We start from the raw sequence: 27,236 nt of genomic DNA on the forward strand, positions 1-27,236 counted from the left end.
CTTAATTATAACTATTACAATATTTTACCAAAAAGTATAAAACAGCTAAGCTGTAATAGTTTCGATAAAGTCATAAAAAAATATCTTCTAAAACATTGTTTTTACTGCTCAGAAGAATATATGACTCATTGCAGAACATCCACTGAACTGCTTACCGTAACTTTGACATAAATGTTTTTCTGTTTAATATGTGTTCTTGTTTGTATATATATTATTTAAGTTACGTTTTATATTTCTTTTTTTAATACTATGTATGTTCTTTTTGACTTGCTACAAACAATATTTGTATATGTTATGTAGTTAAATAAATACTCTACTCTACTCTACTTATAAGATAGTTCATTCGATTACATGAAATCAACTTTAACTTGAGAATATCCGTCAGAAAAGATCATAACATGTAATTCGTCTTTAAAAAGACAAATACATGCCATGATGACAGTAAAATTCTCCTGTTAGTGATTCCATAGTAAATTATGAGGACAAAACCAGGAAAAAACCTCATAATACTATCCCGACATGGTATAATAATTATACATAAGTACATTTTTGCCGGAAACAATTCAAATTCAAAAGATCACCTTTTTCTGCTACGGAAAATATTGCTCCGATTTCTCACCAAAATCAATGTTGATACTTTAGTTTAGATACTCTTGAATCTCAAAAATACTCATTTACATATTTTTCAAGCCTCGAAAATGCATATTAGGTATCGCATTTTTCGGATTTTAAATCGCTTATATCTCCAAAACTATTAACTTTTGAGAAAAATGACATAGATCTTATTTAGAGTCACCCAAAAACCTAAAAAATATTTTTTGGAGCACAAAAGGTGATATTTTGAATTTGTTTAAAAAATTGTTTAAACAATTTCTGCCCAAAAATTGAGAAATTTTCCTGAATATAATTATGTAAAAATTAATAAAAATTATATGATTTTTCTTGAAATATGCGTTTGATAACTGATCCCTTTTCTTAATTTCCACGCCAATGGTCGGCATCGACATCAAAGAACCTCAAAAGCCGACGCTTGGCAAATTGACAATGGAAAAAGTATAAGTATTTGATCGTGCATTTAGTTTACCTTCAATAAACACCAAATCCCGATTTTATATGTTTCTTAATTAAAAAACATAAATGATGTATTCTCTATAATATGTTACTGACTTACCAATACTTGTATTTTCCTTTTAATAACTTCCTCTTTCAATATGGGTAACCAGATCCTACTACATTCTGCCGAGGAATTCGCGACACAATTGGTCTCATTTAGCATAATTAGCTTCAGAACAATATTATTTTCAGTAATCTATATTTAGTGCCGTTTCTTATTATGTGTCCAAGATATTCTAACTTTCTCCTTTTCATCCTTCGTAGTACAGTCTCGTTGGTTATCTTGTCCGTCCATGATATCCTTAGGATTCTTCTGTATAGCTACATCTCGAAGGCTTCAAGTTTTTTCTCCATCGCTTAAGTGAGTGTCCAGGATTCAACTCCGTAGTATAATATCGAGAAAATATAACATCGTAGGAGGCTTACTTTTATCTCCAAATTAAGGTTGTGGCTTTTAAAGAGTTTGGCCATGTTGTTGAACGCACTCCTAGCCTTCTCTATTCAACATTTTACTTCTTGTGAGTGATCCCATTGTTCGTTTACCATTGTTCCAAGATAGGTAAACTGTTTTACTCAGTCCACTGGTGTATTCTTGATAAGCAGTTGGACGTGTCTAATTTTATTTTTGCTAATGACTATAAATTGAGTTTTTGATATGTTTACTTGTAGTCCAAATCTTTTATTTACTTCATTCACTTTGTTTATTAGTTACTGTAAACTGTTTAAACTGTCTGCAAAAATAGCGGTATCATCTGCATAGTGGATGTTGTTTAGGCGTTCCCCATTTAAATGTTCGCAATTTTAAAAGGCTTCACTAAATATTTCCTCTGAATATAGGTATCCATTGTAGTGTTGGTCGTGTGGGTTTTTGGGTGTTTTTCTTGTGTTTGGATGGCTATGTTGTCCTGTTTTAGGCTTTTGCCTCTTCAGGACGTGTTTTCCTTGTATTGGGTGTATGGCACTGGATTTTGGTATGTGTCTACTGGTGTGCTGCGTGGTGTTTGTTGGTGTTTGCTGCTCTCACTAGTTCTGGATAATCGGGGGCGAAAGGGATGCAAGTGAACGGTTCCTTTCAGAATTTTTGGTCTAAAACAAAATTAGTAAGTATATGAAAATGTTTATAAGTTTATTAATTTACTAAATTTATTAAATTATTGTATGAATATCGCGACGCGTGAGGGCAGCTGTGGACTGGTACCTCAAAAAATCGACGGGGTATCGTTGTGCAATGGGATCGGAAAACCACAGAAAACCGATCCCCCCCCCCCCCCCCCCCGGCGGTGTCAGTTCGAAGTGAACATTTAGTATTATAATAAGCGACGGTAAAAGAGGGGAGTTGCCTCCTGTATGTCAATGTATTCATCAAGGAGCTCGTTGCTGGCGAGTTCCGCCCAGCAGAATAGCGGGTAGGAATGGGAGTTTGGGTTTAGGTTTTCTTCTGAATACATTGCCGAGGGATGAGCAGGTAGTTTTGAGGATGCTTTGGGCTCTGAGGTTTTGGCCCCGGATGGTGCGAATTGTATAACCCCTGCTCAGAGAGGAAAGCCTCTCATTGATGGGCTGGATATTCGACAGGCGATGAATGAGTGCGGAAGGATAGTCGTATCGTTTTCTGTTTAGTTTACGTAGGATTCTCCTTTCCAGTGTAAGTAGTCTATTGCTGAGATGTTTGGGCATCAGAGCACAAATGCAAGATTTGTACTCGATGACCGGTCTGATAAATGTTTTGTATGTATGGATAAGTGTACGTGAGTGTGTGCGGCCGAATTTGCCACTAAGAGCGATGAGAAGTCCGAGTCGGCTCCTAACCTTATTACAGGTTCTGTCAGTATCGTCACTCCAGCGTAATGTTTGCGTAAACAGCACGCCGAGATATTCGACCTGGTTTCGGAGACGGAGTCGTTCTCCCCACAAACTCAAATTGTGCCTTTCGGTGATGATAGGTGTAATGTATTGACTGCGATATGGGTGCCTGAAAAGGATCATCTGTGTTTTGTTTGGGTTAGGTGTCACTCTCCATCTCTTGTAACCGTTTCAAAAGATTTAAAAGAAACTCATTATATATTTCGATTATATTTTTTTTTAATAAAACTAATAGCCCCATCTATCTGTCAAGTACCTACCTGTAGCCGACTCAAGGATTCTTCTGTAATTCCCAAATATATCCGGTAGATGAGCATATTTTTCAACTTGTCACTCACGCCCAATTTCCAGATTCAGGCGCCATGATAGCGCTTCGCTCTTTTCTGTTAAGACCGTCCAACCGTTAAGACGTGTTTCCAAAGTGGGTCTCAATTCAGAGGTGAGCAAATAAATCCTTTTCTTGTCCATATTTCAGATAGATATTTATTTTTTTTAGACCCTTATTATAGAGGCTATAATGCTGATATTATATTTCTAATACTCGTCGCAAGATAGTATTGCTATGGAGTTATTCCAGATCATGGCCCAGTAGCAGTATCTTTTTATGGAATCCCTAACCCCTCTTATCTAGGATGGTGGTGATTTGATATAGTACGTAGCTGAATCAATGGTTTATTTGGTGACTGATTAAATAAGAAGAGAAACAGAGCAGATTAAGGTTGTACCAATTTTTATTATACCTACTTTCAAGACAACAGAAATTATTATGAACTCAAAAAAAAAATGAAAATATAGTGAAGTGTTCTAATTTAATTTAAAGGTTTATTTTCTTCATTGTTCCTAGTTGATAAATTACTATATTATTTTCAATGTAAACAAATTTCGAAATTTGGGGTTAATATATATATACATTCATTTTCTTTATAACCAATTCTTAATTTAATACGATACAAAGATTTTTTGTTTATGATAATGTTAACATAAAATAATATTTTGGAATCCCTTTGGGATGACGTAACTTTTAATGTTTTCTTTTTGTTCATTGCTAAGAAATAATAAAGAATAGTTTTCTTGTAAACTTTCAATAAATCTTAATTTTTTTTTGCTCTTCCCCTTCGAGGATAAACCAGGGGTGGCGTCCAATAATAAATTATAATTTCATATTATCTAATTGTGCTTGAATTTAAGATACGATATAGTTTCTATATGTTTAAGAAAACCCCGCCCAATTTCTCTTCGACAACGAGCGATTCTGGCCTTGTAATATTATTGTAGCACGGAAGCGTTACAAAATGGCGCCCCCCAACGTGGGGCATGTATTAGATTTGCTCCATTTGTACCTTCGTTACAAAATGTCGCCCAGCGTGTGGGGCTTTTGAATATTCCTGTATCTTCAGTTTTTTTTCAATATTATTAGTTGTTTTGTACCCCCCTGTATATGTGGTTAATTAAGTCTGTATGTTTTGAACCATTTTTTTGGTTAAATTGTGTATTTGTTTTATCCAATTTTTCATTAAATCAACACTGCTACTATTTTAGAATTTTTTGCAAAGTATTTATAATTATTCGTTTTTAGTCTTCGTAAAATTACGTAGAAATATTTCCGTCTATTTTCTGAGATCAAAATAAAACGTATTTGGAATGATGTGATGTAAACATTCACTGCTTAATTTCTTTTTGTCGGTATTCTTAATGCGAACGATATTAATTTGTGTATTTACAGACTCGTCTAAAAAATAAACATTCCATGTTAGAGAAATGAATTTTGTTTATGTCCATATTTCGAAGTGTTTAGCTTGATTGAAACCTTGAATTTATTCCGGCTAATATGTTCAAGCATTTTATATTATAGTCCTCAATTCTTTCTCATAATATATTCCTCAATGTGTTTATTTTTATTGTGTTTATTTTAAATAAACGAAATGGGTCTTAGCGTTTGTTACTTGAAAAATCAATTAAGTGAATTTTATTTCTTGACCTTGATTCATGGTTTTTATTCACAGCCGGGAACTATATCTATATACAGGCTGTCCCGACCTACCTAATTTTAAAATATGTTATCTGGATTCGTGTAGAATACTTACGCGAAATATTCTTTTTTCGAGGATTTGAAGTTGAGTTCTTTGATCTTGGATGTTTTTAATATGTTTAGTCTGTCATCTGTTAAATTTTCTTTTTAATTTGTTTTTCGTTTATTTTAAAAATGTATTTTTTCATAGTTTAACTTTTTCGTACTTTGAAAAGAAAATTTTATTTCCTGAAAAGGAAAATGCTTTCTATATTTTACAGTCCATGGTTCTTTTGTTTTGAATGTATAAGGAAGTAATGATATGACTTCGTTTTTCTCTGCCTAAGGCGTCTTTGTTGAGAATATAGAGCGGAAATATTGTTATTCTCCTTCTGTTATGTTAATTTTATGTCTTTGTGTGGTCAGATGTAGTAGAAGTATGTTCTTGGTACTGGAATTTATTGTTATTTGTGGTTTTACCTTTTTCTTTTCTCGAGATGTCCTGTAGGACGTACAGGCACGTGACCTGTATTATTGTATCTTGAGTTATTTGTGTGATGTCAGACTACTGGTATATCCAGCAGCTTTCTTTTTTTTTGTCGTTGACATTTTTGCGGTCTTCTAATAGTTTACTAGACCACATATATCTTTTTGCTTTGAGACTTTTGGCTAAGGCTCAAAAGCTTTCATTTATTATCTTGTGTTCACGATATGGTACAAGTGAGGTTGAAGTAGTTTGCTGTTGTCTATTGTGACTCTTTGTATATACAGAGGTGAAACAACCCGCTGCCGCCTATTGTGAATTTATCTTTTATCTTTATGTCGACGTTAAGACCACGTTTGTTTAACAATTGAAATAGTTCTGGTACTACCGTTAAATGACCCACTGAGAATTAAAAGTTAATATTATTTTGACTCTGTTAGAGTTCTGCTAAAGAATGGTAAACATTTCTTTGTGATTTGTATGACGACCATATTGGATTCAATTAGGTGTCAAAAATGTTTTACTATTCAACTTTTTTTATTGTTGTGGTGTGTTACATCCAACATCATGATTTTTTCATTATTGACGATGGACTGTAATATTTTTCTATTTCTTTGGAAGATTGTAATGATTCTTCCGTTCCTTTTAAGTCTTATCGTAAGTTTTTGTTTCGTGGAAGACTCTTACGATTCTTTTTTTGTTTCTTTTGGAAACATCAGTCTTAGACTGAACTGTTTGTGTAGCGAGTGTGTCTTGTATGCCATATACCCCTTTTCTTTCTGCTTCTCCAAGATGTGTATTAACGGTTTGGATTAATTTTCTTCTTTTTTCCTTTTGGGAGTCTTCTTCTTGCTTGGAAATTTTCTTCTGTGATCAATCCCAGAGATATTCTTATGGAACTATTGGCCATCCTGTCTTTCTTCTTTTGCGTTAGTTCAATTTTCGACCAGTGGTTGGAAATTCATTCATTGCTTGACTGTCATAGTCAACTTTATTATTGTTTGATGCTATTTAGGTTGTCTACCTAGTGGATAACCATAGCGAAGCTTGCTAAGACTACTTAGTTGGCCACCCGCCTTTGTTGAGCTGGAAGCATCCCTCTTTTCGCTTTCAGAAACTTTAACACTGGTCTGTTCCACACTTTTGGTTAGGTTAGAGCCATATTTATAGAAATCTGCCATTGGTCGTTGTGCCTAATAGCCAACGAACTGTACCTGATGTCGATTCATCAAATCGAGCATCCAGTTTAATTTTGCATGTAAATATGTCGTGATTTTTGTTTATTTTTTTGTTTTATTCAGACCTAAAACTTATCAACCGGTCAGTATTTCGTCGGATAATTCAGATTTGTCTGAAACCGAATAAATAGGTTTTCTTAAAAACCTTTCTTCTAAAATGTTCAGTCCATTCTTAATTTTTAATTTTTTAGTTGATTCCCTTTACGCCTTTGCGTACTTAATCTTTGCTACCTTCTCCAGCGACTATTCAATCCCTCCGGGCCCTTGTACAGGAAGAGTTGCGCTAACGCGAACTTTATCCTGGAGAGGATTCGTTTCCTTTCCAAATTTTTTTGGCGTGGGGTCAGTACAGCACTGATACCCTAGTACTTAGTACATTGAATACCACTTTGCTTCGGCAAATCTGTCCCTTAGTGCTTCTTTCCCTTCAGGAAGTTGACACGTTTCAATTTTTTTTTGAGCTGTCTCGACAACCCTTGTTTTATGTCGGTGGTGTTGACTATTAGTCAGGGAGCATCCTGCTATAGTCAAGTGGATTAGTGGACCTATCCCTATTCCAATTAATAATTTTGTGTATCTCAGATGTTGTCGCAAAGAGACGAGCCTCTGGAAGTAGTGTAGGAGACTCCGCACGTCGATCTCCAGAGCAACTCAGTTTGGCTCGCACCCCAGTTCGTTGAACTGTTTTACTTTTTATTATTATAATATTGATCATTTATTGTGTTCAATATGTCTATATATATATATGTATATATGTCGTATTTCTTTTCGACATAAATTTTATTTTTATCTTATCTTATTCTACTTCGGTATTATTCTCTCTCTAGTTTGTATTGATCGAGATCTTGAGTTTGTGCTACCCCGACCAAGAACCTATATTGATTTTAAGGGTGTTTGCAAAATTTAATCTCATTTTATTTTTAGAATGCCTTGGTAGAATGTGATATTTTTATGCTTATGTTAGTTTATATTACAATAAATTGTACATACCTTTAGTTGTCTTCAAGTGGATACAAAATTCAATTTATCTTATTTTACGGATTTATAAATCCAAGTAATTTTTTTGGTATCTATACCAAAGATATCAAGATTCCTCTGTCTAGTTACCAATGATAGTTCATTATAGTATCTGTTCATTTTGCCTAAGTGTGCTCTATGAGTGTGAAGACCTTCGAATTTCGACTCTCTATTCGAAACCCCCCAAAATAATGTTTGAAAAGATTATTGCTGTCTAACATCCTATATTCTGAATGGCCAGACACTGAGGAAGGCTAGGGATGAAGTAAGCGGATTCCCGCTAGTTGACTCGTCGGAATGATAAGCCATTCATAATTGTATTTCAGTAATAAATCTAGAATAACAGCCTCCCGCGTCAGGAAACTTTTTTTAGTTCTCCAATACCTGTTTAGTTATGTAATCTAGAATTATTTAGACCCTACCCGAAGTTGACCCTACCCGAAGTTGACCCTACCCGAAGTTGACCTACCAATGTTGTCCCTATTATAGGCGGATGATACACGTTAGTTATCACAAATTCTAGTTGTCATACTAATAACCAAACATCAGCTTTTTTTTGTTTCTAAATATAGATGTGTCTTACAGAAATTCTGATGTCTACCTTTCCCAGTAAACTTATTAAGGCTTGTCTTTGTAGAACTTTAATGTACCCAATTTTGAACTATTAGTAACTCTTTCCTTTTATTTGTGTATTTCTAAATGTGTCTATAATGACGCGCTGCGTTATTACCTTATGTTATTCGTGGATTAAGTCATAGATGAAAGACTCTATGCTTCCGAACAAATGATGACACATTTGTATTTTGTATCTTATGGCGTTAATGATACGATTGTATTATTATTCTTATGTTATTCGTGGATTAAGTCATAGATGAAAGACTCTACGCTTCCGAACAAACGATAACATTTTTTTTTTGTGTTTTATTGTGTTAGGTCTCATAACGACTACGCAGTAAATTATCTGTTTTGTATCTTGGTGACAACACTAGTATGTTTTGCTTTATATTACTTATGAAATTTCAAATGGTAATATCTTAATTATATTGTTTCGATTGAATGCGAGCATTTGGTCTCAAATAATGATTTGTAGATATGTTTTGTTTTATTCCGCTTTGTTCATGATATTGGTTATAGGTGAAATACCCTATGCATTTTGAGAGTGAGAATGCAATTTGTTTGTTTACATTTTTATAGTTGAGTCATTTCTATGCGTTCTGTTTCGCTTTGTTCTGAAATCTTTGAGTTGTTCCCACGTGAGTTGTGAAAGAAGGATTCTGTGAGTTCAGATTGTAGCTACATTTGTCCATTCTGTTTGTCTTACCTCTCCGTATATCTATTCCCACTTTTGAAAAGGTTAGTATGGTGTGCCACCATGCCTAGTCCGATTCCACGCTGGTACCCAGTTGAAATCGTGGGGAGGGCTGTGTAACCGTTTCAAAAGATTTAAAAGAAACTCATTATATATTTCGATTATATTTTTTTTTAATAAAACTAATAGCCCCATCTATCTGTCAAGTACCTACCTGTAGCCGACTCAAGGATTCTTCTGTAATTCCCAAATATATCCGGTAGATGAGCATATTTTTCAACTTGTCACTCACGCCCAATTTCCAGATTCAGGCGCCATGATAGCGCTTCGCTCTTTTCTGTTAAGACCGTCCAACCGTTAAGACGTGTTTCCAAAGTGGGTCTCAATTCAGAGGTGAGCAAATAAATCCTTTTCTTGTCCATATTTCAGATAGATATTTATTTTTTTTAGACCCTTATTATAGAGGCTATAATGCTGATATTATATTTCTAATACTCGTCGCAAGATAGTATTGCTATGGAGTTATTCCAGATCATGGCCCAGTAGCAGTATCTTTTTATGGAATCCCTAACCCCTCTTATCTAGGATGGTGGTGATTTGATATAGTACGTAGCTGAATCAATGGTTTATTTGGTGACTGATTAAATAAGAAGAGAAACAGAGCAGATTAAGGTTGTACCAATTTTTATTATACCTACTTTCAAGACAACAGAAATTATTATGAACTCAAAAAAAATGAAAATATAGTGAAGTGTTCTAATTTAATTTAAAGGTTTATTTTCTTCATTGTTCCTAGTTGATAAATTACTATATTATTTTCAATGTAAACAAATTTCGAAATTTGGGGTTAATATATATATACATTCATTTTCTTTATAACCAATTCTTAATTTAATACGATACAAAGATTTTTTGTTTATGATAATGTTAACATAAAATAATATTTTGGAATCCCTTTGGGATGACGTAACTTTTAATGTTTTCTTTTTGTTCATTGCTAAGAAATAATAAAGAATAGTTTTCTTGTAAACTTTCAATAAATCTTAATTTTTTTTTTGCTCTTCCCCTTCGAGGATAAACCAGGGGTGGCGTCCAATAATAAATTATAATTTCATATTATCTAATTGTGCTTGAATTTAAGATACGATATAGTTTCTATATGTTTAAGAAAACCCCGCCCAATTTCTCTTCGACAACGAGCGATTCTGGCCTTGTAATATTATTGTAGCACGGAAGCGTTACACTCTGACACCATTGTTCAACAAGGAGCAGATGATTTTGAGCTGACCTAAGTGTAGAGTCGACGTGTGGTGTTGTTGTAAGGAGTGCTGTATCGTCTGCGTATAGTAGAGTAGTTGTATTGGTATATCTAGGGTTAGGGAAGTCGCTGTTGTAAATTGTGTAGAGTATTGGTGCCAACACGGAACCCTGAGGAACTCCCGCTGTGGGAGTGAAGGATGTAGAGAATCGATCACGCTCCTTGACTGTGATTTGCCGTTGAGAGACATATGAGTGGATGAGTCTGACGAATGTAGTTGGTAGCACGATGCTCCCTAGTTTCTTGACCAGTCCCACATGCCAGACTTGGTCAAAGGCTTTTTGAACATCGAGGAAGATACCTAGTGACACTTTGCCGTCGTTCAGACTTTGTGTTAGGTGTGTGACGATTTCTGTCAATGCCGTTTTGGTTGAGTACCCTTCTCTAAAGCCGAATTGGTAAGGTGGGATGATATTGTGTTCTGTGGTGAAGTCTACGAGTCTTTCTTTAAGGATTCTCTCGAAGACTTTCGCCAGGACGTTAAGGAGAGATATCGGCCTATAAGAGTGTGGAATATAGGTTGAATAATATAGGTAAAAGTATACATCCTTGTCTAACGCCTCGCAGAATCTGGATCGCTTATGTCGGTTCATCTTCAAGATTTGTTCTTATTGTAGCTGATTGGTTCCAGTATAAATTTTGTATTATACGCCGGTTTTTATCATCTATTTGGACTTTTGTTGGAACATCCATTATTTTTCAGTGTTGAACTGTGTCAAATGCTTTTTGGTAGTCCACAAAGCAGGTGTAGATATCGCAAGTCATATCTCTGCATCTTTGAAATAATACCTGCAGACTAAACAGTGCATCTCTCGTACCTACGCCTTTCATGAATCCAAACTGTGTGTCTTGTATTCTCTCTTCGCATAGCTTGTATATTCTGTGATGTATAATTTTAAGAAAAAGTTTTAGTGTATGGCTCATTAGACTTATTAGCCTATATTCTCCGCACTTTTTCGCTCCCTGTTTCTTTGGTAACGTAATAAATTCTGAAGCTAGCTAATATTTTGGAATATTGCCTGTGTCATAGATATTATTAAATATGTTACATAGTATTCTTAAACATTCATCATCAAGAAGTTTAAGAAATTCTGGTAATGGAGCTCTCCATTTTTTTAGTGACATCAAAAAATAAATTTCGTATGTAATTTTTCCAGGTATTATCAATACTCTCTTTGTCCACGATTACCTCTCCGTTCTCATTAACAAGTTTACTTACTATTCTGTTTTTACATTTGACTGCAATTTATTTTATCTTTTTATTAACGTTGAAGTCGTCGTATTTACTTTGTAAAATTTCGATTTCTTGGCATTTTTTCTCCAGTTGTTTGTGTTTGGCTTCTGTAATCTTTCTCTGTATATCTCGTTGTAATGTTTTGTACATAGGTTATTGTTCTTGTTTTTCCTTCTTTCTTCCATCAGCTGCAGAACCTCTGTCGTCATTCATGTCTTATTCTTACCTTCTTCGTTCTTCATAAAATCGTCTTTAATGTCGTCTATCGTTTTATCAAGGGATTCTATCTTATCTTCTCTGCTTTCCGTTGTATTATCGATTTCTTTGAATTTTATGTTTATTGGTTTGCTGACTATTTCTTTTACTTCATTACATTTCAGTTTCCTCATGTCATGTTTTTTTACAGTTTTTCCGCGTGTTTTCTTTAACTTGGTTCTATACACGCCCACTAAAGGATTGTGGTCAGATTGAATATCAGCGCCTGGGTAGGTTTTAACACTGTTTAAACTATTTCGATATCTTTTGTTAACAAGTATATTATAGTCTATTTGGTTTCTTATAATAACGTCTTATCCGTTGTCTCTAGGTAATTTCCACGTATACAGGCGTCTAGGTGGTAGTTCTTAAAATGTCTTTAGCACGATTAAGTCATGTTCAGCTGCAAAGATACTTTACTTCCCTGACCAATGGGTCTATAAGGAGCGTTTTTCTAGTTGGGTCATTTTGTTTCATCCGCAACGTCAAATGTAGTGCTATGCACTCAAATTCATGATATGATTACAGCAGTAGTATAACTGATGAAGATGAAGTTGGACTAGACACATAGCTAAAATGCAGAACCAGGAAATTATTTAAAAACAAGTAGAAGATTGAAATAAATATTGTTAAAATGTAATCATGATGCAACTCAAGAATCTTTATTAAAAACTGCTTGAAACCGTTGAAGGACACAACGGTGAGCTTTGGGGCGTGGGTCAATAGATTTGGGATGGGGGTATCTTAAAAAAAAATTGGAAGAACTGAAAGGTACCTGAAAATGACATAATTTGGAACTAAACGAAAGGGGGAAAATAAAAGAAGCCGCCTAGTCCTTTGCCGAGGGTCGAGGAAAACTCAACACTTATGAGAAGGTTGGCTTAAGGAGGATAAAAAGATAGGCTAAACCTCTAAAAAAACCAATATGCATACATAGTAAAAAAGAGAAGCAAACACACTTACTTTTTATTGTCGCTTTACATTCCTGTCAAATTTACCTTCTAATTAGTTTACAGGAGAAAAGAAGATCATGAGAGAGTAATAAACAAATAATTTCTGCAAATTAACAATTTTTATTTCTCAATAGTTCATCCAGTAAAAGTTATTATAGAATGTCAACACATTAGTAAAGTAGACATAAATCAAACAAGGAAAATAGCAATAAAAAATGCCAATTTAGACAAATCTGGTATTAAACAAATATTCCAAAAATTATATTTCAACTTTTATAACTGGGTAAAGCTGAAAGGTGAATTTAAATAGCAAAATTTAGTTAAAATAGCAAGTTATAGCATAATTATCATGATATTATCGGTATTATAACTTGCTATCTAAAAAAACCTACAAATTAGCTGAACAAAAAGGTATTACTAAACATACAAACTTTAGGTTGTACAAAAAACATAGATTATTACGGAATATCAAAAAATTGAAGAACACACCCTAAACGTGGCACTCCACTGCACTAAATACATATGTAATAAAAGTTATATGAAATCATATATATTTTCTTGGTTCACCAGGTAGAAAACATTCTGCTATTGTATTTTTAAACATTTTGATAAGTTTAAAATTAAATTAAAAGACTTACATAGGACTTGGCTTACTTTTCTCCAGCCGGTACCAACTCTAAATTTTTAACTTACTTAAAATTCATCACTTTATTTAATCTTTGTTAGGTGTTTACTATCTTTCGAAGTGAGACATACTATTATGTACTTATATTTTAGTTGTACTTCACTGAAATCTCGTCAGCGAATGCAAGAATTTGGGTCGATCTATTAAAAATAGTTCCATTCATTCTAATATTTAATTGTCTGATTGCCTTTTCCAAGGCAAAATTAAAGAGGAGACACGCCAGCGCGTCCCTCTGTCTTAGACTATTATTAATGTCAAAAAACGTAGAGTTTTCTCCTTCAATTCTAACGCATGAGCTCACGTTTTGCATTGTTAGTTGCGTCAACTTAACTAACTTAGGTGGGATCCCAAAGTCTATCATTGCATTATATAATGCAGTTCTTTTCACACTGTCATAGGCTGCTTTGAAGTGTGTATGACGAAGAGATGGTGTGTATCTATGTTATATTCTAGTGCCTTTTCTAGAATCTGCCTATGTGCTTGAATTTGATGTATAGTTGACTTTCCAGCAGTACATTCGCATTAATATTGACCAACAATATCTTTTGTAAAATGTTTAAGTCTTTCAAACAATACATTGTCGAAGATTTTATAAGCAGATGCTAACAGAGTAATGCCTCTATAGTTCTTACACTCCAGTTGATCACCCTTTGTATACAACGGACATATTATTCCCTTCAGCAACTCTTCTGGTACCAATTCATTCATATAAGTACTATTAGTTTATGGATTGCTGCAAAAAGTTGATCACCTCCTTTTTTATACATTTCCGAACAGATTTCATCGATTCCTGAGACTTTATTGTCTTTGAGTTTTCGGATAGCATTTGACACTTCTTCTCTTGTTGAGTCTTCACTGTGTAGTTGACGTTGTGGATTTTGTTAATTTTCTATATTGTAACCTTCTTCAACATCGTTTATATTTAGATGTTCGCTGAAATGTTGTGCCCATCTGTTAAGAACTGAGTTTTTATCATGTATAATTTCACCGTTAGTGTCTTGACAAATTTTTAATCGTGGTTTAAATTCTCGACGGCTATTATTTAAGAATTTGTAGTCCCGTTTCATGTATTTTCTCGTTTCATTTTTATTGAATAAACTGTATTTAAATGAGAGTGTTCTGTTCGTATTCCCTCTTCTTACGTCGATGGATATGTTTTTCCTCTTTTGTAAGACGTCTATACTCTTCTTTTTTTCTCCATGTATAACCTGCGTTGATGGTTTTTTGATATGCTGCAAATCGCCACAAATATGATTTGTGGTCAATTCGCCACAAACCAATGATTTCTTTTTTCTGACTTGGTTTTGCACAATATTTCAACCGATTTCTGTAACACAATATCTTGTATATTTGCTCATAGTTGGTTAATGTCTTCTTCTTCTAAGATTTTTGTCCTTATTTGAGCTTCTTGCTGTCTGTACACATTTGTAATGTCGGGATCTTTTAGTTTATTAATGTAGATTTTTTCTCTCCTCCCGATCTCCTTTTTTAAATTGGATATTCTCTCTTTAAATCGTGCTTTAACTAAATAGTAATCACTATCTATGTTTGCTCCTCTAAAAGACTTAACATCTAATAAGTTAGAGCAGTGTCTTGCATCGATGATTATATGATCTATTTGGTTAATCGTTTCATTATCAGGAGATTACGTGTAGGCTCTCTTTTCCGTTGGTGGGCGAAAATATATTCTCTCTTACGACTTTGGCATTAAAGTCTCCTGATATTATTTTGATGTCATTTTTTAGGCACTCATCGTACTCTCGGTCTAGTGCCTCATAGAACATGTCTTTTTCATCATCTTCTTTTTTTTCGTTGGAGCATGGATGCTAATAATGCTAATATTAGCAAACTTCCCTTGTCTTATTCAACATATCCTATGATCAATAGCCTTGAAATCGATTACACTATGTTTGACCTTGCTGCTTACAATAAATCCGGTACCAAATTTGTGTCGGGTAGGATGTCCACTGTAGTAAATATTGCAGTTATTTTTTTCCAGAATGCCTGAACTAGCCACCTCATTTCTTGTATGAGCAGAGCCGTGGCTCCAGACTGATAAAGGCTTCCTACGTTCCAAGTGTAAATTTTTAAATCATTATCCTCATTTTGTTTGCGAGTTCGTCGTAGGTAAGAAAGTCCGGTTTCTTTCTTTGTAGCTCTCATAACAAAAGCATAACGTACTCAACTGCGGCATTAAAAAAACAAACAGCCCTCCTAAGCCGGACTCCACATATCGTACAACGACGGTTGTCAACCTGGAAGTCCTATCATGACAAAATTCCTTCTCCACGCGAGTAAGTATACATTTTCCCTATCAGATTAAGTGGAAAAGATTCTCATTTATTTCCTGCGTAATTTGTTTATTATAAACAGACTCCAAAATGTTTAGGTTATCAATCTTAGAGACGCAAAAGGATTGAGAATTTTTTTCGGGTTTTTGACGTTTTGAGTATTCCTTTACAAAAATTGAAGGAATCTGTGGATAGATCTCTGCTGATTATTATTTAAGTCGTTTGGTTCTAATACTCTTCTTGTATAATTCTGATATTCTTGACTTATATTCCTATCTCATCTTCACGTTCATAATGATGAAGTCTCTTTTCAGAAGTCACGATTTACCACTTGCTACCAAAATCTCTCTCATTAGATGCTATGTATTTTCAACGTTATTATACGGAGTAGAGGCCTGGACACTTTCCGAAGCTTCTTTAAGAAAACTCGAGGCATTCGAGATGTGGTGTTACAGACGCTTTTTAAGAATTTCATGGGTGGATCGTGTGACTAATGTTGAGGTCCTACGTAGAATAGGCAAGGAATGCGAGATTATTAACACCATTAAAGAGCGCAAACTAGAATATCTTGGCCATGTTATGAGGAATGAACAGAGATACGGCTTGTTGCAACTCATTCTTCAGGGCAAGGTATTTGGAAAGAGAGGACCAGGGAGAAGAAGAATATCTTGGCTTCAAAACCTGAGAAAGTGGTTTAATACATCGACAACCGGACTATTCAGAATAGCAGCAAGCAAAGTTAGGATAGCCATGTTGATCGCCAACATCCGGAACGGATAGGTATCGTAAGAAGAAGAAGAAGAATATTCCTATCTCGAGTAATCTTTATTTAGAAGATATCATGTTTAACGTTGTTGAAGGCTTTCTGATAATCTATAGTAAACAAAAACATCTTAGGGTTGATCATAATACTTTTGAATCAACAGTTTAACTAAAAACAAAGCCTCTCTCGTACCTAACCCTTTTATAAAGCCAAACTCTGTTTCTTCGTTACTTTTTTCCAATTTTAAGCCAATTAGAGCATGCGTGACTCGAAAAAAAACTTTTAGAGTATGATGACCCATGATACTTATAAGTCGTTAGTCTATAGATCAATCCTTGGGATATACCTTTTTCAAAATTGTTATAAAGGTTGATTTTAACCGGTCAGTTGGAATTTTGTCTGAATTCTGTATTCGGTTGAACAATTACAATCACCATGCAGAGCATGCAAGTGCTTTGTTTTTGCTGTTGGCGTCTTGCAATCTTCCTATCCCCCATAAAGTATCTCATCGGTCAGCCATATTTTATTTTTCTTTGTTGTTGTTCTAGAAGACCGCTACCAACGAAAATACGCTATGTTCTGTTAAAACTGACACTCGATTGCTGCTATCTTGAATCAGAATTCCAGACCCGTTACTTCCTTTTAAAGATTGCTTAGGTTTTGATTATCATATAGGTTTTGCTTTCTTATTTTAGTGTCAGAAACTGGAAGCTTTCGAAATATGAACCTATTGGTGTACGCAGCAAAATTCGTGGCAAAAATAAGCAAAGATAAATCTTGAGAGATTTCTAGAAACGCCTTTCTAGAAACCTTTAATTTTTGCTCAATTTTGCTGGCAACAATTTTCAAAATTCTTATCTGTTTGTTGGAATTTGAATGTTTTTAGGTTTTCTCCATTGGTGATAAGGACTTCCTTTAATCGTCTTCGTATAACCTTGGAACTACTGGAATATTCATCTTGTTCCTCTACACTCTTTCGCGCAACTGATCTGGATAAGATGTTTCGTCGACCGAATACACATAATTTTTTCAAACGCACGATCCATTTTAAATAAATTATTTAGGTACAACTTTTAGGTGCTTCTTAAATATTTTCACTTTACAAACTTTATGTGACCAACTGTAGGTCAGGACACAAAGAACACTGGAACTTACTGTTATTGAAACTTAACGGCACTTAAATACGACAAACCTTAACAGAAATTGTTTTCTAAAAGCTAAACATCTCATAACATTATCATTATCGCAGTATTTTAGATAAATACGGAATTGTAGAAGTAGATTTTCATTTTTATTTTTAACAATTACTTGGCAACAATGTTATTTCTAAGCGGGAATCAATGACAGTACTTAAAAAATGACGGCTAAAATGAAAATGTTATTTTAAGTTGGTTATTATATTTGTTATGTCTGTCAAACTTGGTATAAAGTTTTTGTTTAACAAGATAATAATCATACTAAATCTTTTCTTTTGTAGCACCATCCGATATTTTATGTGAATTTTTGGAGGTAGTAATTCATAATATTGTATATATTAGGAAGCTGTACCCTGAAACAATTTTTTCTAGAAAACGGAAGTATGGTGTGGTAGTTTATCAATGTATTCAGCCTGATGTAAACAATTATATTACAGAAGTTTTAAAAAGTGTTAGCTTTCATTCTAAGAAGAGTCAACTAAAAACAATCTTTATTTGTTTCTTTTCAGCAGGATCTGTTCAAGAGAAGTATGTTTTAGAAATACTGAATCTAAAAAATATTATTGACGCGTAAGTGTAGAGAATCCCACGGAAAATGCCCAATATGATACTCTGCTTATGTTTTAGTGATCCTCTATTAATTGATCTGGAACAGTGTATGAGGAATTTCATTTTAAGACTTCACAACACCATAAATTATTTGGATGATTTGAGTGAGGATGCCACTTTCAGTGTACAGTTGCAAGTGACAACCTATTCAAATTTAGAATTTAATCAAACTCCTAATTATGATGTATGTATTAGATATTTTGATGTTTATTTATCAATTGTTTACTTCCTATTAGGAATTTTAAATTTGTCTTACTTAAATTTCAACAATGTAAACCTATACCAATTTCTTTACCTTCAATGTATAAATTGTTTTTTTAGCATTTTCCCTGGGTTGAAGTTAACAAAACAGAAAATATTTGTCATTCTGCTGATATAGTACCTGTACATACAATAGAATCAGATATATTCAATTTGCAAATTTATATAGAAAAACCAAATTAAACCAATCATTTTTTTCTTTAAATGGAAGATCAGGAAGTAAATAAAAAAAGGAAGAATAGGTTAGCAGTTTTTGAGCATGTTGTACATAAAGAGAAGACCCCAAAGAAGAGAAAATCTGTCAGATTTTCAGAAGACTCTTCTCCCTCTGAGTCAGAGTTGGTTATAGATGACGAAGAACCTGTGGTAAGTAAATTGATTATCAGCAAAGCCATTGATGTTAACTATAAATGAAAGTTTTTTTTAAATATTATTTGCATGTTGAAGAAATTATGTTAAACATAAAGGCAATAATTAAACATCATATTTACAAAAAATGTTAGTGTTGATACTGGTGCATAATTTAATGCAGTATATGTTATATCATTCATGCTTCACAGTATATGTTATATCATTCATTTTTCGGAGCAAATTTTTATTTCTAAATAAATAATTTTACAGTTAAATATTTTTTATATTTACACCACCATTTGGGATTATACCACAACTGATTATGAGAATTACATTTTATAATTGTTTTGATGTTTCGATTTCCAACATGGAAATCATCTAAAAAGAATATATAAATTAAGAAATTAGTGTTAATCTGTGAATGTTTATAAATTGGCCTATTTACCAACTGTATTTTGTGACCAGTACAACAATCAAATACAATATCCAGATCTTTGTTGATTTCTAAAATATTTATTTAGCTTGCTAGTATTCGACCTACGATATACTGGGTGGGGAAGTTTCCATCCCTGACATGGAATGTCCCAATAGCTAATAAGAAACATCCTGCTTGTATATATGGTGCACACACACACACACACACACACACACACATTCACATCTATACTACATAATCAGCAATTAACCAGATAGCCAGACTACAACTAAATTATACAATGCTATTTGTGATGTGACTACTAAGTTCCCAAAACACAGTAGCCTTATAAAGCTCTGATAAAATCTGCCTCTTCTTCTGTAGTTGTACTTCTTTCAAATGCATTTTGTATATATCCTTTGACTTCTACAACTTTTTCTTGTAGTCATTGGCCAATATTTTTGCTTAAAATTCTTCTGAGAGCTGACCATTTATTTTTCTTCTGAAATGCATAGGTCATATCCATTTCCTATTCTCCTATGTTTAGTGTTTTAGTAATATTAGATTATGATCATCTCCTTCTGACAGTGAGTATATGTTGTACTCCAAGTAAGTCAAAGCTGTGTAGTATTGCTATATGATATATTTTTTTTTTATTACAAATAGTAATTCAGCTTAAAATTTGTCTCCCATAAATATATTTATGTATACATGGCGCCACTTAGGTTTGTACAAGGTATTTTGAAATTAATAATAAGTTTCTGTTGATGTACAAGATGTTTTTTGTTTCAAGTTAGATTTAAAAATTTGTTAGTACATGGCCGAACTTGAAATATAAATATAATTATAATACAAAAGCCGGCTCAATAATCACTGTGGACAATTGTAAATATAGTATCTTTTCTAATTTTAGCTGTTTTTTAGTAATATTTGCAGCAACTTCTCTTTATTAGTACCTTTCGGATAATGTCTTAGAAATGTTCTACCATTGGTTTTTTGACCAGTGGACCCCTTGGATTTGCTCCTAAAAGACCCCAAATTTTTTTGATTTCTGCTATTATATAGAAAATATGCCTTCAGTAATTTTAATTGAAAGATATTGAAGTAATTTTCCAACACAAATTAACATGGTTATAGAAGTTATCCATATATAAAGACTGTCCAAAGTTCATATAGCCCTTCTTTAATTTTAGTACCAGCTTTTGCATGTAATTCTTTACTGGAAGTCATCATCATCATCATCATTGGTGCTACAGCCCTATAAAAGAGCCTCGACCTTCCCAAGTCTATTATGCCAGTCAGTTCTATCCATTGCCAACTGTTGCCAGTTTGCTGCGCCTATTTGTCTACCATCCTCATCTACACCTTCCCTCCACCTGAGTTTTGGTCTACCCCTTTTTCTACTTCCCACAGGTTGTGACATAAGGATTCTTCTAGGAGGGTTGTTCTGCTGTGATCTTGCCAGATGTCCTGCCCATCTTAGTCTTCCTATTTTTATAAAGGATACTACGTCTTTACCACCAAATATATGTTTATATCTGTGATATATCTCGTAGTTGTACCTCCTTCTCCAAACACCATTTTCACAGATGCCACCAAATATTCTTCTCAGGATCCTTCGTTCAAATATAAGCAGGAGATTTTCATCTGCCTTGGAAATGGTCCATGCCTCTGACCCATATGTCAACACTGGTTGTATAAGGGTTTTGTATATGGTTATTTTTGTTTTTTGGCTTAAGTTTCTGCTTCTCATATGTCTACCCAGTCCAAAATAGCATTTGTTTGCTAGGATTATTCTTCGCTTGATTTCTTCCGTCATGACGTTCTCCTTGGTGATCAGGGAGCCTAAGTATGTGGGAAGTCATCATAGACTACTTTTAAACTTTTCTTATCATAAAATGATTCATCTATGAATATTTCTCTTTTTGGTTAATAAATAGTGGCCTTTCCATTCTCCTCAGCTTGCTTGAGGGTTTTCTGTAATGTCATTATAGTGCAAAACACCTAAAATTAAAAAAAACCTTTGGTGACTCTACTTTGAAAAAATTATAAAACTGAACAGATGATTATTTTCCCAGTAGTCATTCAGGCAGTTTAACTTAATTGTCTGCATATAAAATAATGATTCCAGAAAAATTTTAAATTCTTCTTGTGTTACCCCTTTCTAAAAGACAGTCCGAGACATTTCTGAATGACTTAGTGTGTTAAGTATTTGACAGCATTACTCCAGTCATCAGAGTCAAAAATGCCACTGAACCTCTAAAAATCATATGAACAAGATGAATTTTGTCCATAATGTTAATTTTTAGACCCCAAAAAAGTTTCAAACTCCTCCTCTAAGGCTTTCCCCTAAAACCTTACCTAAGCGGGAAAATAACTGAAAACATTGATTTACCAAGAATCTGTATGCCGTAGAAATAAATGTTTTAAACGAGAAATGTATCTGGGACAAATGATTCTTTTTCTCAGAAAAAACGCTTGAAACGACCAACCATTTTGAATGCCAATCAAGCGCACCTAATCAATTTGTTAAATAAAATTTGTATGAACTCGATATCTTTAGATCAGAGTATCCTATTGATAAAACTGCGTTTTAAAGGCGAAGACTGCAGCTTTCGTATGTAATTTTTGCCTTTTACCACAAATTAAGTCAGTTTCTATAAAGATATTAAATAAATAAATGTAGCTCCACTTAACATTTTTTACAATTCTCATGATTTCAGTAAAATTTGTCACTTTCATTTCCATTTTTAGAGCCTTATCTTCAAAACTTATAGCATGAAACTTCAATTTTGTGTTGTAGCAACAAAGATGAGACATTTATAAACGATCTAAAACATTTAAAACTGCACCTTTTTGATCGCACAAGTGTATATTTTTCAAAACTACACAACGTCAGCTAGAAATTTCATCCAATTCTGTCCTTGTTGAAGCATTTCCAGTGACGTTAGATCATTTGTAATGAGAAAGTTTATATTTACCGATTTTTAAGCATATTTCATAAGGCTCATATTTGTTGCCAAAATTCAAAATCTAAATTTTATGTTATAGGCTTTAAAGATTAGGCTCTAACAATGGAAATTTCACAACAACCAGTCAGTGAAAGTGATAATTATTGATCTCATGAGAATCGTAAAAATCTTGCAATGTTTATTTATTAACAGCTTATCAAAAAATTATCAATTAAAATTAAATCAATAACAATAATTAAAAATTATCAACTACCTAACATTGCAAACAAATATTAAGACCACATTAGATGTGTTGTTAGCATATGACAATATTTATATAAATGCACCATAAACAGGTTTGGTACTTTAAAAAGGTATGGAAGGCTTCTATAGTAGCATAAGAATACATAGAAAATTCTTAGCAAAATCAATTAAATATATCAACTCAATAGGTTTTTCAACTGATTTACTTCATCAGTAAACTTTTTCTTCACAACTTTGACTTCTTGTACACAATTGTTAAATCTACCTCTACAATAAATTTGTTTTGAAACATATTACAGTAAATATTTAAATTGAACTTTTTAATTTCAGTAGTTGTTCACTATAAATAGTAATTCATGAGAATTAATTGTTCCAATAAATGTTTATTTACAATGTAATCACTATCCCCATTTTTTCCTATAATATAAACCTTGATAACCTACTGCGGAACCTGTAAAAGACATTTAATAAATCATTGAATTCTTAATAAATCTTCAACATTTTTTTTGAAGAAATACAACTAGATTAACTAACTTAAATACCTCCATAGTGGTAAGTGATGCAATTATTGGGTGCATATACAGTAATTTTTGAAGTTATAATGTTCAGTAGAGTATTTTATTCACATAAAATATTTAATATAAATTTCAATATATACAAAAAATGTCTCCAAAATGATAACAGTGTATATACAACTTTATTACAATTTCCCTTAAGCTAGTAAAAATATTTAATCCCTTAAATTAGTTAATCTCACCACTAAAATTAAGTAAAATAATCTAGTTCATTAGCTGCCGCTTGATTTCTCATCACTAAAAAATTGGTCTAGTTCATTTTGGTCCAAATCTAGCTGTATTTCTTCTAGCAAGGCGCTGTTTTGAGTTTTCTGTTGAATTCGACCAGGAATTGCCCCTGAGGTTTTATACATTTCTAAATCAGATTTAAAAGCATCTTGAAACACTTGTTGGCGTTCTGCGAGAACAGCATTCTTTTTTATTTCATACTCTTCGATTGTTTTCAAGTGTTTAGCATTAAGTTCTGTTTTAAAACTTGCAAGGGAGTCTTCCTTTCTAGAGCGGTACTGTTCTAAATGATATTCATGTTCTTGTTTTAGTTTATTAAAATCTGCTTGTTCAATAAGGTCTTCTAATTGTATTAAATCCTTTTCTATAGTTTGTGAAGTATTGTATAATTCCTGTATATTTTTTAAGCATTTATCTATATTAGATGATAGTTGGGATGTTATCAAAATATGATTAATCAAACCAAGGTTTTTTTTGTTATCACTGACATAACTAGATATTTTGTCTATCTCTTGAGCAATTTTCTCGGCTTTCCTTGCATTATCTTCATTAATTTTGTGTAATTCTTCCCATTGATCTTGGAAATGTGTTAAAATTTCTGCGCCAGCATTAACATTTATTAATTTCTTCTTAGTTCTCTGTATTTCATCACCAGTATGAAATAGGGACACATTTAAGATTTTTTCTTTTAAACTGGATAACATTTTATTGTCGTAAACTTTACAATAGTGCCATATACCGATTCTACATTTCTTGTTACAACTTACATATTCCGATTGTGTTAAAAAACATACAAAAATATCAAAACAATCCCAAATTTAAAATGACTTGACACATATGTTTTACGTCTAGTGTTTGACTTTGACAGTAAATTGATTGTGGCTAATATTCCGACTCACAAACTATTACTAAATAGATACAATTAAGGTATTTTCGTAATCTATCTGCGATTTAATTTAAATTGTAAATAAGATTTTTTTAAAGTGACTTACAGCCGTATTCACCGAACGTTCCTAAACCATCACCTAACTAGGTATTGCTTAACGTTAGGCAATACCTAGTACATATATTGATATTCACCAACAAAAGCATCGCTTAACTAGGAAACACTTTGTTAGGAAGTAGTAAATCTGGCAACATTATATATTTCGTGCGTAATGCCAACAGAATCGAGAAGAATAACTAAAAACCTAACTTAATGATGGTAAAAAGTGGACAAATACCTTATTCCTTGTAGGAAAAGAAGAAATTATTTGTAGTTTGTGTTGGGTTGTTCTCTGTTTTTAACCACAAAATCGCAAATAAAAAATTCAAAAATTGTTCGTTAGATATTATTCTCTGGTTGATCCTCTAATAGTAGATTGTTGTTTTATATAATTAAAATTTTAGGATAGTCATTATCACAGTAGCTGTAGATTAGTATATGATATTATTAGATTATTATTATTATAGATTATCACAGTAGTTGTAGAAATTGAATCTAGTTATAAATTAATTTAGTGTAGTAGCAGTAGATTGTTGTTTTATATTATTAAAATTTAATTATAATTTTAGGATAGTCATTATCACAGTAGTTGTAGATTATTATAGATTCACAGTAGTTGTAGGAATTAAATCTAGTTATAAATTAGTTTAGTGTAATAATATAATTATCATGGAAGATAAAAAAAGGGACGGAAGTACCAATTTTACCAAAGAGGAGAAGATGAAATTGGTTGAATTGGTAAAGAAATTTGATATAAGAATGTCAAAGAAAACTGATGGTGCAAGTAATAAAATGAAAGACAATGCGTGGCAAAAAGTAACTTGTACCTTTAATGCTACTGGCACAAATAACCGGTAAGTACTTTTACTTGTATTTGTAATGTTAAATATTTAAACAAAAAAATTCTAGGAATGTGGATAGCTTAAAAAAAGTATTTGCCAAATTAAAAACTGAGGCTAAAGTTTACCGAAGTAAGCAGAAATCAGTATTAGCTACAGGTGGAGGTCCACCAGATATAAAGGAAGATCCCATTCTGGAGGAGGTCATCAACATGATGGGTAGGGGTGCCACAGGCATTCTAAATGTTAGGGACTGTGACCAACAAGTGGATACTAACATTAGTAAGTTTATCAATAAAACTGTTGTATATAGCAATTGTTCAATTTTAAACACATTTTATGTGAACTGGTCCTGAATAGTGCCAGATAGAGAACCAAAAACCAGTAGTACTAATTAAACATTCATACAGTAAATTTAAGTAAAAATCCTTTATAAAAGGTACTATATAAATTTTATATACCTTTTATAAAGGATTTTTACTTAAATTTTTTGTGATACATGGTGTACAGCCAGCTACAGGAACTTAGTTTCCTTGTGGATTCATACAGTAAACATCATGTTATTTGTATCACCATTATTTAATTATTTCTTCAAGTAAATTTCATTGAATTACAAAAAAATTGTCATCGAACTTAATATATAGTTCTTTGCTTCAGTAAATTCAAGCAGCATTTTTAATAATTACAGAAATTAATGAAGATGAGGATGAGGCACCTGTAAATATGGAGTGGATGGTGGAGGACAATGATCTAAACATTGAAGGTGTCCCAGATGTTGTAGTGTTAGCAGAAGTGCCATCAACATCAGAAGAGGTGACTACTATCGTGGATACACCATACACAATGAGAAGAAGACCTAAAGGGGGAACTGCATCATTAAATGATTTAAAAAAAAATAACTGAAGAAAAAAAAGGGAACTTCTTGAAGAAAATATTAGAAAAACTAAAGAAGATAGTAGGAGGGCAGAGGAAATTCATGTTCTGAAAAAGAAGGACATGGAAGAAAATTTGCAAATAAAACAAATACTTATCTCAAAATTAAAAAGTAAGCTCTGCTATGTTTATTGTAGTTATACAAATTTTAATGTCTAAAACATGTAAACAAAAAATTTAACTAAATAACAATAGTTTTATAGTTTCTTTCTCCTAATATACTACAAATCGATTAAAACAATAACTAAAACTTCTTATACACCTTATAATGAAACAAAACAAGAACTTATTTAAAAGAAAAAATAAGCTCTAATTTTATTGTAGTTATACAAATTACAATAATTGAATCTTATATTACAAAATAGATTAACATAATTATTAACTAAAACTTCTCAAACAAACAAACAATGACTTATTTTAAAATTAAAAAGTGAGCTCTACTATATTTATACTATATTTAACTGTTATACAAATTACCAACAAAAACACTATAAATAGCTTAACTACTACACTCTAATTTTATATTTAACTTTATTTGTAATGATACATTTAATAAATCAATCAAAATAAGTATTCACTAAAACGTCTCTCACAACTCCATGTACATTTTGATTGTTTACTTCAGGTATCTGCCCATTATCTATGTATTCATCAACATTAGGTAAATCCTGAGGTGGTTGCTCTTCTTTCTCAATGATACAAATATTATGTAACACAGCACAGGCTAATATTACCTCAATGGCAGTTTCCAATTTAAGCCTTATTCCTAATGCTAGAACTGGAAATCTTCTTTTTAGAACACCATATTGTCTTTCAACAGTATTCCTGGTTCTAATATGTGCTGTATTATATTGTATTTGACCATTTGTTCTTGGATTTAAAAACGGTGTCATCAAATAATCCTGAAAAAATAATTTTTTTATAAATATTTATTCTTTTTACAGGTGGTGATGAACTTAGTGCAGAGTGGAAGGAAATTTTGAAAAAAATAAACTTTAATTCCAATTAAATATCCTTTTCTATTACGGAATAATTCAGCATCATTTCCTCCTAAAAAATAAAACAAAATGTTCCATTAAAACTATAAAGGTATATTAT

The 27,236-nt window shown here is 32.7% G+C and overlaps 4 protein-coding genes across 4 annotated transcripts in view; 3 read left to right on the forward strand and 1 right to left on the reverse strand.

Annotated features, from left to right (window-relative positions):
* The first annotated feature begins 17,838 nt into the window (after positions 1 to 17,838).
* On the forward strand, positions 17,839 to 18,795 carry PolZ2 (DNA polymerase zeta subunit 2). The gene is made up of 4 exons (XM_072529097.1): positions 17,839 to 17,953; positions 18,009 to 18,297; positions 18,355 to 18,520; positions 18,658 to 18,795. Exons 1-4 carry the CDS (start codon positions 17,938 to 17,940, stop codon positions 18,778 to 18,780), a joined length of 594 nt encoding a protein of 197 aa, XP_072385198.1. The 5' UTR covers positions 17,839 to 17,937; the 3' UTR covers positions 18,781 to 18,795.
* Positions 18,796 to 18,801: 6 nt separating this feature from the next.
* LOC140439277 (histone H4 transcription factor-like) overlaps positions 18,802 to 27,236 on the forward strand; it is a 28,103-nt gene continuing 19,668 nt past the window's right edge. The window contains exon 1 of the mRNA XM_072529094.1: positions 18,802 to 18,963. Coding sequence (XP_072385195.1) covers positions 18,802 to 18,963 — 162 coding nt within the window. The remainder of the gene's footprint in view (positions 18,964 to 27,236) is intronic.
* On the reverse strand, positions 23,204 to 24,209 carry Dysb (dystrobrevin binding protein dysbindin). The gene has a single exon (XM_072529095.1). The coding sequence runs from the start codon at positions 24,083 to 24,085 to the stop codon at positions 23,366 to 23,368; it is 720 nt and encodes a 239-aa protein (XP_072385196.1). The 5' UTR covers positions 24,086 to 24,209; the 3' UTR covers positions 23,204 to 23,365.
* Positions 24,320 to 27,235, forward strand: LOC140439280 (uncharacterized). The gene is made up of 4 exons (XM_072529096.1): positions 24,320 to 25,220; positions 25,276 to 25,487; positions 25,894 to 26,250; positions 27,083 to 27,235. Exons 1-3 carry the CDS (start codon positions 25,036 to 25,038, stop codon positions 26,106 to 26,108), a joined length of 612 nt encoding a protein of 203 aa, XP_072385197.1. The 5' UTR covers positions 24,320 to 25,035; the 3' UTR covers positions 26,109 to 26,250; positions 27,083 to 27,235.

Source organism: Diabrotica undecimpunctata, chromosome 4 (assembly GCF_040954645.1).
Source record: "Diabrotica undecimpunctata isolate CICGRU chromosome 4, icDiaUnde3, whole genome shotgun sequence".
NCBI classification, from domain to species: Eukaryota; Metazoa; Arthropoda; class Insecta; order Coleoptera; family Chrysomelidae; genus Diabrotica; species Diabrotica undecimpunctata.